We start from the raw sequence: 11,843 nt of genomic DNA on the forward strand, positions 1-11,843 counted from the left end.
GGCAAACTCTCACCGCCGATACCTACACACACCTCGACGTATTAATGATGCATTTTTTATGAAAGTCTTCCCGGGTTTTTACCGACGAAAATCATCGCTTTCTATTTTGCTATTTTTATTGTTATCTCACTGCGAACGTTTATGCTACGTACATATTTTACAATTTTTTTTTTGTCCTCGCAACGACGTCTGTCCCCTAAGCCCTCGAGGGCGATTCGAAGTTGGTGTTCTTGATGGTCTTCTCCTGGAGCGCAGCAGGTCGGCTCTTGGTCCCGGTTTTGAGGACCTTTCTCTCAGCCATCATCATGGTGTTCCAGTGTTCCTGGTGCCTGGCCTTCAGGTAAGTCTCCCTCCATCTGAGCGCATTGCTATCGAATTTGCTGGTCCAGTCCTGCCAGGCGCCTCTGGTGACCTTGCCCTTGGTCTTCATGAGTTTGGCTTCGCCGGTCACCTTCTCGATCCACTTGGACCAGATGTCGGCCTGGTCGGTCAGGTTCTCCAGCCACTCGGACCACTCGCGCACCTCCCTGGACTCGATCTTGGCCGGCGCTTCCTCGTCGAGGAACTTGATCTGCTGCTCGTCCAGGGTCTTCCTGAGCCAGCTGGTGATCTTGCCGGAGACGACGTCGACCACGTCCCTGGTGCGATCGGTAAGGAGCGACGGGTCCTCGCGAAGGATGGCCTCGGACAGCTTCTCGTAGATGGCTCGGTGGAGGCGGTTGTCTATGGGATCGCTGAGTTTGTTCTCCGAGTGGGCCTCGAGCATCGTGTACAGGGTGTCGGCGAGTTTGCCGAAGGTGAGGAAGGGCACGTCGGTCTCGAAGGCTTTGCTCATCTTGGAGGCTATCCTCTCGAGTTCTCGCTGCTCTCGGGACTTGGCCGCGGACACTTCTGAGCGCAGAGTTCGAAGCTCGGCCGTGGTCTCGGTCTCCGCGTCGAACTTCACCTCGGGTTCCGTCTGCTGCTGCTCGTCGACTCCTTCTTCCAGCAGCAAGAGGCTCTGCTCCTCCTCGTCCAAGGCTGTCATCTCTGCTTCCGACATGGCCTGGGTCAGCGCGTCTTCTTCAGCTTCGCTGGTCAGGTCAGTTCTGAATGCCATGGTTCTGACCTCGCTCTGGGCTTTGAGACTGGCTGCGGTAACCAGGTCCTCGTCCGGTTCCTGCATCACCACGCCCTCGATGTCGGCTTCCTCGTACTGAGTGGTGGAGTCCTCCACGGCGATGCTCACCCCGTCGCTCTTGTACGTCTTGCTGTCGTCTCCCTCGTCCTCTTCACCCTCACCCTCTTCGTCGGCTTCGGACTGCGCCAGACTCCTGGCAAGGCTTTCGGCCTTGGAGAGAAGCTTCTCCTCGTCATCGTCGTCGTCGTCGTCTTCGCTCCTATCCTCGTCCAGGTCGTCGTCACCCTCGTCCTCGTCGTCTGCGTCATCGCGCATCATAGCCTCCCTCGCAGCCAACTCCTCCATCTCTCGCCTCTTCTTCAGACACTCCTCCTCCAGCTCTTCCTTGTGTTTCTCGGATACCCTCAGCAGAATCCCCGACAGCCAACAGGCGAAGCTGTCAGCCAAGATCCTCATCTGCCTGGACTTCCGATCTTCGTTACCGACCGGTGTGTACTCGAGCTGTTCGCTCAGCATTTCCAGGACGGTCTCGGATATGTCCTGGTAATCCTCGCGAGGGATGGGGCACTTGAAGTTCAGGATGCTGCGAACGAAGCGCTTGGCTATGCTGTACTGATGATCGGCTACCTCCGGGTCGATCGGATCACCGCCTTCGAAAATCGGTTGAGGAGGTTTGGGACTTGATCTGCATTTGGTTTTGCGCTTTTTCGGCTTGCTCGACTTCTTCGAGGCCCTCAAGTCCCTGACGAAGTTCTCGGCTTGTCTACAAAAAATTTATCGATACTAGATCATTATCGAGAGTCATTGTAAACAGCTTTTTACCATCGACGGAGCAATTTCGCATTTAATTGGAGCATAAATGCGTCCCGATTAAAAAAAAAAAAAACGAAGTACCGCGAATAGCAACAACAATATATCAATTACTCGGCGGTCAAAGCGGTCTCTCCCTCGAGCACCTCGACGAGATTATCGACCATCCGAGCCGACAGAACGTCGGCCCTGTCCTCCAGAGTATTCCTCAGCCTCCTCACCGTCGGCTTGGCCAACTCGTCGATCCTCGGAGACATCGCCCTGACCCTCCTCTTCACCGGCTTCTTCGCACACGGCGACGGACACTTCTCGCTGAGCCGATTAAAATAAAAAAAATCGAGCTTATACACGCGCAGCGCATCATCAGTATAATATGCGCAGAAATTAATAATCGAATATGCGGTATAGAGTCTATATGCACGTTGTGTACCTCGGCTTGGCGAGAAAATCGATGTACTCCTCTTTGGACATGCAGTGACGGGGAATTATCTCCTGCTTTACAAGTTTACAAGGTTCTTCGTGGACGTACATTGTCACGATTTTTTGCCGCCTAGACTCGAGCTGCCGCTGCCTTTTTGCCTCGCAGCAGTCGATCTTTTGTATCGCCGGCTTTGCCACAGAATAATACGTAATAAATGTATAAGTGTATTTCGGAATCGATCGAAATTCGTATTTCAAGTGTGTATACATGTACATCATATGTGTAAACTATACAACGTGTAGTGGACTATTAATTCTCGACTGATTAACGCGGTCATTGTCGCGTAAGTGTGTATCGAGTTCAGGCCGTTCTATTTCTGCCCGTTTTCTATAACGCGTCGATTAATCTCTCCTCCGAGACGTGGATATTTCCTATATCACCTTGACTCGCATTATATACGCTATGCAAACGACGAGTGCAGTCATTACGCTGCAAGAAAAGCGACGACTCACTTCTTTTTGGCAGCGATGTCTCGGCTGCGTTTCCTCCTTCGGCACAGCCATTGTCCTGGTGGAAAGTTTATCGATCTCGGCCCTCTTCAGCTCATCCTCGACCGGAGTCGCCTTTTGCACGTCATCGGGCTCGTCCTCGAGTTCGTTCATCGTTGCGATTTGTGCTTTTTTTTTAATTTATTAGAAACGCTTTATAGTAATACATTTAAAATTTTGGGGTCGAAAAGTATAACGTTGCCTTGTGCGAATTTTGAGTTGGGGTTGCCGAAAGGGAAAAATTTTGCGAGGCTGTGTTTGTTGTTGGCGTTGAGCCTGAAATTGTCAGTTTCTTCGGCTAACGCGTATTTGTCTCTTGTTCGTGGAAGAGTCTGGAGAGCAAAAAAGCGCGGGATGACCCGCGCGAGCTTTGAATTTCCGCGAGAAAAACGCGACAGCGATCTTGAATATTTATGCGCGTCCCGCTAAGGATATATAATTCAACAATATGCTAATGAAGAAGGTTATTTTCACGACTGGCGTTTTTGCATCGTAGACGTAATTTTTATCGCATATTATTACACGGCGTGAAGGAATATGTGCAACCTTTCAATTTCAGCGTGTATCCATAATGGCTTTAATTGTTATTTAATAATATAAGGTCGTGACGCTCGTCGCATAATACTCCATCATCCAATATATATATAATGAAGCCTCGGCTTATGAATAGCAATGGTCATTTCAATGATAACAGCCTTTGCAATTTGCAATTTCGAGCATTGAGATAGCCGGCGTTTATGCGTTCCGGACAAATTACACCCTCTAGTATTACACAACATCAAAAGCTGCGCCGAATCGAACCCATAATTCATCTCAGAGAAACTAACGGGGAGCAGAAGAGGATAAAAACAAGGCCGTAGGTAATACGTACACGCGGCCGTGAGAGCCATCGCAGCACAAAGTGCAAGTGCAGAGAATAACAAGTTCAGCGGACCTAGAGGCTGCACTTTGCGCGCGTGTCAAAGTGTCTCTCTCTCTCTCTCTCTCTCTCTCTCTGGCGCTCTTTTTCCGTTCGCTAATCGATTAGGCCTCTCTGCGCCCCGACATGTGCTGCAGCGATCTGCATACACGTGTCTCTCTAGCTATATAGCTGCAGCTGAGAGAGAGAGAGAGAGAGAGAGAGAGAGAGAGAGAGAGAGGAAGTTGTGGTCCTGTGGCTCGGAGCTGCACTTAGCGAACTTTGGAGTTGGCTGCTTTTAGACTAGCTCTTTTTTTTGGAAAATTGTTTGGGAAGCACTCGGAGTAATTTGTTCGTTGTGCATTACTCGAATGCGTTGGGTTTGTTTATATCATGATTTACTTTAGTCGATGGGAACAATGTGAAATTTTTAGGAATGATTTCTACTACTTACGCTACTGAGCGTTGACAATTCATAAGTTCGATAACAACGAGGATCGAGCGAGACGACTGCACGGGGACTTTTTTCTCTCCACTGATTTCTCAATGAGGGCAGCTGAAAAAAAGTGTTTACGAACACGTGATCGTATCAACGATATAGAATTATAGATATATCAGTATTTTCAAAGAAATTCTCTTTGAAGCTTGCATACTTACTAACAACTTCTTCCTCACACCCAGTACTTAGTTTCTACTGCGACTTTTTTCTACTGAAAAATCATCAGCCACGCTTATAATATCCTACTCCAGTGGATACACGCTAGGCTAATCAGCCTAACCTCAAACAAAGCCGTCGTCCGCTGCACATCACACCCAACAAAATTTCCATATCTCTCCAGCATATCATATCTATCCAGCAAAAAACGTAGCTCCCCGCGCGCGGGTTTCAACTTGCGCAAAGGCCTCTCTCAGCTCGTCACTCGACAATCTACTCTATATCCCGGCGCGCTGACGGTCACAGTACTCCCCGCAGTCATCCTCCAGCAACGGAGCAGTGCAGAGCTCGTCGTCAGGGCAGTTGGATAAGTAGGGGGGGTATAAAAGACATCGCAGGCTTGCGATAGGCGTAGTGCAGCTGCACTGGAATTTTTCGCTGCGCCCACCACCACCACCACCACCACCACCACCAAATAGTCTATCTATAACGTCGAAGCGTGCGAGGACCGCGCGCAGGACGACCATCATAGAGAGACAGCTGTGCTGTGCAGGCCAGTTGCGAGAGCTGGTGCGATATACTCTGCTCACACAACTGTGGTGCTATATTATAGTGTCCTAGTGTGCGTGTACCTGTGGGACGAGGATATAGAGGAGCCTGTTTCATACTTATGGGACACGAGGAGGAGACATCCTCGCTACGATGAGATAACGAGCGCAGAATGAGATACAGGGCTGAGCTTCTCGGCTATGCGGTCCTCACGCTCACCCTGCAATTTAACGGTGATTATTCTGCTTATATGTATCTCTTTATACTTTATTATATGCGAGCGCTGTACTCCCCGCTTTTCATTCTCTAAAGAGTTGCGTGTGCAGCTCTTTGTTGAAAAGACACACACGCGTGTTTATTATTCTCTCTTTCTCTCTCTCTCTCTCTCTCTCTCTCTCTCCGCTCCTTTTTCCCCTCTCCCTTTTGTGCGCTCTCGTGTATCTTACCTGCCTGGCGTGTATACGCTGGAAAAGTAGGACAAGCTACTCTTCGACACAGTTCCCCAGGCCCTTTCAATACCCTCTCTTTCTCCCTCTCCCTCTCCCTCTTTCACAAACTTTGAGCTGCAAAGTGGATTGGCAATTGTGTGTTTACTGATTCTGAATCGTTATTGTTTTTTGCTGGGTATCAACAGGCCAAGTCCTAGCTCGTGGTGCCACATGTAAAGACATAAATGGGCTGCTTCACGAGACGGGCTATCACTATATTCCTGGACCGGAACCGTGCACACTCTGCGTCTGTGATAATGGCAACCCTACCCTGTGCAAAGCAGTCCTCTGCAAGGTACGCTCACTCTTCACGCTTTGTTTATAATGCTAAGTAAGCTTTCTAGTTCTCTTGTGTCATAATTGAAGCACACTCAGACTGCCTAATATTAGTGACTTGAATGCGGAATGAAATTAGAGGCGAGTTTATCATTGGCTCGACGGATGTTTCTTTTATCTGCTGATACCAGTGAATGTGTATCAAGTTCTTTGCGAGCTATTGATTTGCTTTGAAAAATTATGCTGACTTCAGTATTTTTTTTTGTTAAATATTAGTACAAAAATCAAGAATCTTTGCCCAACAAGGACTGCAAGTCCTTTCGCTTCGGAGATACCTGCTGTGAGTTAATCTGTCTGGATGACGCTATATCCTCTACGACAAATGATAAGGTAGATGGAAATGGCACGAGTGTTGTGGACAGCAGTACAAATTATGATTTGGGATTACGGCTAGTGGCTAGCTGCATAACTGCTCTCTTATCTCTTGGGCTCTTGATATTTCTGATTCATCGCTTGCGACAAAGAAAGATTAGAGGTATGCTGTTTTCTTTCATACTTATAACTCGTGTGCTTTTGATTTGTGCTAATAATAACCATTGACGTTTTTAGCTGGAAGACAAAACCATCAGATAGCTGATGACCAACGATCTCTGGGCAGCATGGGATACCTAGATAGGAACAGTGTTCAGCATGGCATGCCAATGGATGACTTGCCTTGCAACGGCAACTATCCTCTCTGGAAGCCACCTGGCAACTATTTCCCTCGTGGTGAAGCTCCACCACCCTACGAAGAAGCAGTGGCTGCTGCAAGGGCCGAGCAAGCTCTGCTTTCTATAAGTCCTCATGCACTCTCTCCCTTGAACTTTCCTAATACCTACCTTACAACCCACAACGCGCATGCAAACGTCTCTATTGTTACGAATAGTCAAAACGGCTTACCTGTCAGTTCTCCCACTCTCTCGACGCAAAATAACGCGACGAGTTCATCTCCATTGATTCCCACCAGTAACAGACCTTTGAGCAGTCCAGCGGCACATAATTGCTATCAATTGAATCAAGCTGAATCAGCAGCTGCTGCAGACTTCTGCGCTGGCTCTTGTACGACTAGCTTTGCTGGAAGCTCGAATAATACTTATGAGAATTTACCCACTCCAGTGAGCAGATCAGGTAGATTGAATTTTCATTCATGATTATGATACCGATATGTTTCAAATTAATTTCACAACTGTAATCTAAATTTGTATGATCTCTAGCTTTGTCTAATAGTGTCTCCAATATAACTCCCCAACACACCGTATCTTCAAGCAATCAACTCTTGTTGCCAAATACTCAAAGCGCTCCAGTACAAAATTATCAGCAGCACACCACTCTTCCACGTCAAGGCGGAGCCTTCACGATCTCTGCAACACTTCCAAACTCGAATGGAGCAACGCATCGTACAATACCCAGAACTCTAGTGACTAGTGGCAGTTTGCGACTGAGAAGGGAATATCCAGTTCACCAGTCGGTCGCTCCATTATTCGATACGCCGTTAGTTCTTCCCAAAAACACGCCTGGTGATGGAAATCCGTCGCCCAGATCTACCATTCCGTCAACTGTAATTCCTTCGAGCGTTCCATCTACTCTATCAAGCGGTGATGCTGCAGTACGCACAAACGCGTTCTATGATAGTTCTTGTTCTCGAGATCCCTCACCCTCTACATCTGCGAAATCTTCTGAAACCAAGCCGGCAGAAATACCTCCAACACTATGTAACTATAAGGTATATTTCTTATACAAAATTTATCACACTCATATTTGAAATCTAGACTCTTCTACTTTAATAATGAGTTTTCATTCGTCTAGCCTCCACTAGCTACGGCAAACGAAGTCAACGAGGAGGGAAGCTTTGATTCGGTGACTTGTACGTGCAGCGCACAAGCTCTACCACCACTGCACGATGATACAGACGACTATCGCAGCGAATGTGAAAACTGTAAAAGTGCTACTGGATCTAGGTATTATTTAGACAATGAGGACGAACTCGTTACATCGCCTCACGAAACAATGACGTTGCAAAGAAGACCAGAAGATGCTGCCTCCAACGTGACTCCTCAATATTATCGAACTTCCCTTACTCTACCAACTAGTACTCGTCAACGTTCAAGGTAGGACGCATTTTTTTTAAATCAAATTTAATGATATTATTAGTTAAAAATTAAAAAAAATTTCTTGTTTGTATATCCGCATTGCTCCAATTTAGTTCAAAAGAATATCGTTTTATTCTCTCGTTTCGTCTCTAAACGGGCTATCAGTTTGCAAGTGGATACCAGAGTCTCTTGTTGCATAGTTTCATTGTCTGACATATGAGCTACGATTTTCCCTTACCTCAGAAACATGACTAAGCTTATCTAATATCAACTTTTAAACGCTCGCTTCAAATTATAACTCTTATGCAATAAGAAATAATTCTTTTGATTGCTAAATCTGCACACTATTATGTAATTTCTTCAATGCTATACGTAAACTCTAAATTAACCTGTCAGACTTTTATATTCCGCGTCGCATTAAGCTAATTGTATTAAATGTGTAGAAGTAGCAGTTCTCGTGGAAATTGGTTCAGTTCAATGCCAGAAAGCTCGACAGAGTCATCAGACGGTGAATAGTGAAGAGTCATCAGAGAGCCAACAAGAACAAATTGACGTGCCAATCGAACATTTCCACGTATTATAAATATGTGTTTCCGTGCATGCGTGAATGATAGTGTGGATCTGCATATTTCAATACGCACAAGAACGAATTGTTGTGCGTAATCAAATCTGCCAAACAATTTAAAAAGTTACTGTGACAGATGTCTATAATTGTTGTTAAACGATTATTTATATAATCATTACAAACAACCTGTATTCTTTATAGTTTGAGAATATGCTGCTAACGCGATATAACTAGGATAACACAAAACTAATTTTCATAGTAGTTAGTGTTGTCTAACAAAAAAAACAGTAAGGGAACATTTCTATACCTGATTTATAGCTGTCAATTACCAAAGCTTGTAAATATTTTTATTTATCGACTATAATTAATTGAGCATTCCTAACGATGTATACTAACTGACATTCACATAATGCGAGCAAAGATTATTATTGGTTAGTACCACTTCAACTAAAAAAACTTCTATTGAAATCGTTTATCGCACTTGTTGTCTCTTGTTCTCACTGAAACTGTGATTATTCTAAATCTCTACAAAGTAACATATTAAAAGTCTATACCTATTTTCTAGTTCATATTACATATACATATATACACACACACACACACACACATATATATATATATATATATATATATATATATATATATATATATATATATATATATATATATATATGTGTTTGTATGTATGATACAAAGATTTTATTTCACAAGTCTGACTGACAAATCAACACTAAGCGATATCAACAATTCTGCTATACAAGTTACCATTGATACAGAAATATCAGTATTAGTCTTCATTTAACTTAGAGTGATACCCATACATTTAAAGAATAATTACTAACATCACAAGATATCCTAGACACGCGCAGTATCGTCGCAAATTTTTAATTAACAAATAAACTATATTGTGATTGCGAAAAGTTGTCCTCTGCTCGCTTTTTAAAAGAGATGGACATGGGAAATTTTTCGAAAACCGACTCTTTCAAAAAGAGTTCTCCACTTTTAAAATTACCTTGACCTGCCAATCGTAAAATACGAACATTTTGATGGAACAATCTTTATGATTTTTTAACAGACTATCACTTGGTGCTGAAGTCAACTAGAAATCTGAATATTACCTATGATTACAAATCAGAACTAACACTGCATTATACTCAGAATAACGTGTAATTCAGAAAAGTTACGCAGTTAAATATTCGCACAATTTTTATGATTTGATTTGTAATTTATTTAATGTTAATTAACATTAATGAGTGTCGTATGTTGAATTCAGGAATAATTGTGGATCATTCGATATTTTTTATCGAATATTTTGTAATCTATAACTTAACGAAAACGTTTTTATGATTGACGAATACGAAATCAGATTGATGCTTTTTCTGGTATTTATGGAAGCATTTATTTTAGGTAAAAATTAAAACAGAAAATACGAATAATGTTAAAAATAGATGAATAGATAACTATTTCCTAAAAAAATATTTTGTATCGTCAACTCTTGAATAATTATCATTGTTGAAAAGAAAATTTAAAGGATAAAGGGAGAATATGAAGGTATAAAATATTCTGTAGACCCTACTATTTTTTAATATAGTTCATATTTTTATTTCATAATTATAATTTCTATACTTTCAATGAGAGAGTAAACTGAAATTCTAAATCTTTTAATTATTATTTAGAAATGGACTGTAAAATGTGTTATTTGAGGCAAAGATACTTCAACAAAATAAAGTGAATTCTATTTTTCGTACGTGTTTCAGTGTGGTCTCTCTTTAATTTGATGTATTCGGACATTTTTATACGATATTTCCAGTAAAACTCGGGATCAATACACGTTAGAATTCGTTTTAGAAAACTTATTTTGTAGTGTTTTTCAGTATTAATGATATTATTTAAGCCTTTAAATTATAATTTAATGTGATTTTCGTTCGTTAACCATTACGCTAGTTCGCCACTTACATTTTTATTTCGAGCAATACTTTTGAAAGTGTTGTATAGTTGTCATTGTAATAATCAAACAATCTTAACATGATTAAACGATTTCTCAAAGTTATATGATATTCGATTTAGATGTTTTTTTCATCGTGGTTGGTAATTGTAACCATAGTACTATTAGTAATACATATATAATCTAGGTATGTAATCTTATGAATTCTTTACATTAAAATAGTTATTATCAACCACGTTGACGATTTTATGCGTACATTGTAAATTTTTATAAGGAAAGTACGTCTTTTCGAGCTTTTTTACACTTTTATCGCGAGTCTTGTTGATGTCAGTGTTTGTAATATTATTAATTGATGTATTGTTCGTTCTCGATTAATTCGTTTGTACCTGTTAATATTCACCAAATGATGTAGCGAAAAAAATAACTTTAATTCTATAATTAAATTGAAAGATCTTACTATTACCCTGTTGGACATGTGTTGGTAAAGCAAAGAAAATTGAAAAAAGTCAATTGTAAATAATTTCTTTCTCAGATGAGTTTCCAATACTAATGCGATCAATTTCATAAAATAATAATAAAACAATAAATGATTATACACATAAAAAAAATTGGTGTTATACATTCCCGTATAATAATGCGACTCTTTGAGCCTATAAAAATTACCATTTCTAAAAATGCTGTTATATTGATTTCAAGAATTGTATCATCGATTAGATCACAAATATATCGACGGCCCCTGCGAAGAGTAGCACTGTTCAAACCTCTACGAAAAGTATCTCGTTTCGACGCTTACCACGAAGGAAAGCATTGAACAGAACCATCCCCGAAAATAAGCACGATTCAGCAACCATCCACGAAAAGTAGCACGACTCGTCGACCGACGACGAAAAAAAGGGTCTTTTACAGCCGCGCGAAGCCGAAGATTCGGCCGAAGGCAAGATAATCCCTTTAAAAAAAGGCTTAGGCCTGACCTGAGGGCGTTTCAGACAAGTACCCAGGAGGTAAAAAATAAATAATATTGCTGTTTAAAATTTGAAAACAGCAATGATTGAGAAATAGTTAACATAACATTTTCAATTAAGAAAAAAAGATTAATAAAACCGAATTTGAATGTTGAAAATCGGTCAATATTGAACACTTGAACGCGGATTTTATTTCGGTACCATAGAATATAAAGCTTTTACTTGCGGAGAGTGGTAAGCTGGATATTGGCCGATTTTTAGCGTTCAAATTCTGTAAAATTACATTTTGTTTCTTGATTGCAAATTTTGTATTATTTATCGCCTGATCATTGTTGAACGATGCCAAATTTTCAACAGCAGTATAAATTATTTTTTGCCACTCATAGGTAATTTCTCACCCTTCTCAAACTAACCTTTTTGTGGGAATGATTATGTCGCCTTCGGCCGCGCGCAGCGGGGAGTAATATACCAAATGTG

General features: G+C 42.0%; 2 protein-coding genes across 2 annotated transcripts; one reads left to right on the forward strand and one right to left on the reverse strand.

The window, feature by feature from the left end:
- Nucleotides 1–94: 94 nt before the first annotated feature.
- On the reverse strand, nucleotides 95–3,327 carry LOC103315731 (DNA ligase 1-like). Its single transcript, XM_008206095.4, has 4 exons — nucleotides 2,864–3,327; nucleotides 2,361–2,539; nucleotides 2,045–2,242; nucleotides 95–1,883 (listed from the first exon to the last, which is right to left on the reverse strand). The coding sequence occupies exons 1-4, from the start codon at nucleotides 3,011–3,013 to the stop codon at nucleotides 197–199; spliced, it is 2,214 nt and encodes a 737-aa protein (XP_008204317.1). The 5' UTR covers nucleotides 3,014–3,327; the 3' UTR covers nucleotides 95–196.
- Nucleotides 3,328–4,424: 1,097 nt separating this feature from the next.
- LOC100121790 (mucin-5AC) lies at nucleotides 4,425–8,932 on the forward strand. The gene is made up of 7 exons (XM_001605348.6): nucleotides 4,425–5,234; nucleotides 5,636–5,784; nucleotides 6,042–6,300; nucleotides 6,375–6,932; nucleotides 7,019–7,527; nucleotides 7,611–7,912; nucleotides 8,338–8,932. Exons 1-7 carry the CDS (start codon nucleotides 5,174–5,176, stop codon nucleotides 8,408–8,410), a joined length of 1,911 nt encoding a protein of 636 aa, XP_001605398.2. The 5' UTR covers nucleotides 4,425–5,173; the 3' UTR covers nucleotides 8,411–8,932.
- Nucleotides 8,933–11,843: the final 2,911 nt, after the last annotated feature.

Source organism: Nasonia vitripennis, chromosome 2, assembly GCF_009193385.2.
Source record: "Nasonia vitripennis strain AsymCx chromosome 2, Nvit_psr_1.1, whole genome shotgun sequence".
Taxonomy (NCBI): Eukaryota; Metazoa; Arthropoda; class Insecta; order Hymenoptera; family Pteromalidae; genus Nasonia; species Nasonia vitripennis.

Excerpts from the sequence above, each read along its gene's own strand:
- LOC100121790 (XM_001605348.6), top strand. The coding sequence starts at position 5,174 with ATGAGATACAGGGCTGAGCTTCTCGGCTATGCGGTCCTCACGCTCACC. Across the intron at positions 5,235-5,635 it reads GCTCACCCTGCAATTTAACG|GCCAAGTCCTAGCTCGTGGT; the intron begins GTGATTATTCTG and ends GGGTATCAACAG. Across the intron at positions 7,528-7,610 it reads CAACACTATGTAACTATAAG|CCTCCACTAGCTACGGCAAA; the intron begins GTATATTTCTTA and ends TCATTCGTCTAG.
- LOC103315731 (XM_008206095.4), bottom strand. The coding sequence starts at position 3,013 with ATGAACGAACTCGAGGACGAGCCCGATGACGTGCAAAAGGCGACTCCG. Across the intron at positions 2,540-2,863 it reads GACATCGCTGCCAAAAAGAA|CCGGCGATACAAAAGATCGA; the intron begins GTGAGTCGTCGC and ends TCTGTGGCAAAG. Across the intron at positions 2,243-2,360 it reads GATTTTCTCGCCAAGCCGAG|CGAGAAGTGTCCGTCGCCGT; the intron begins GTACACAACGTG and ends TAATCGGCTCAG.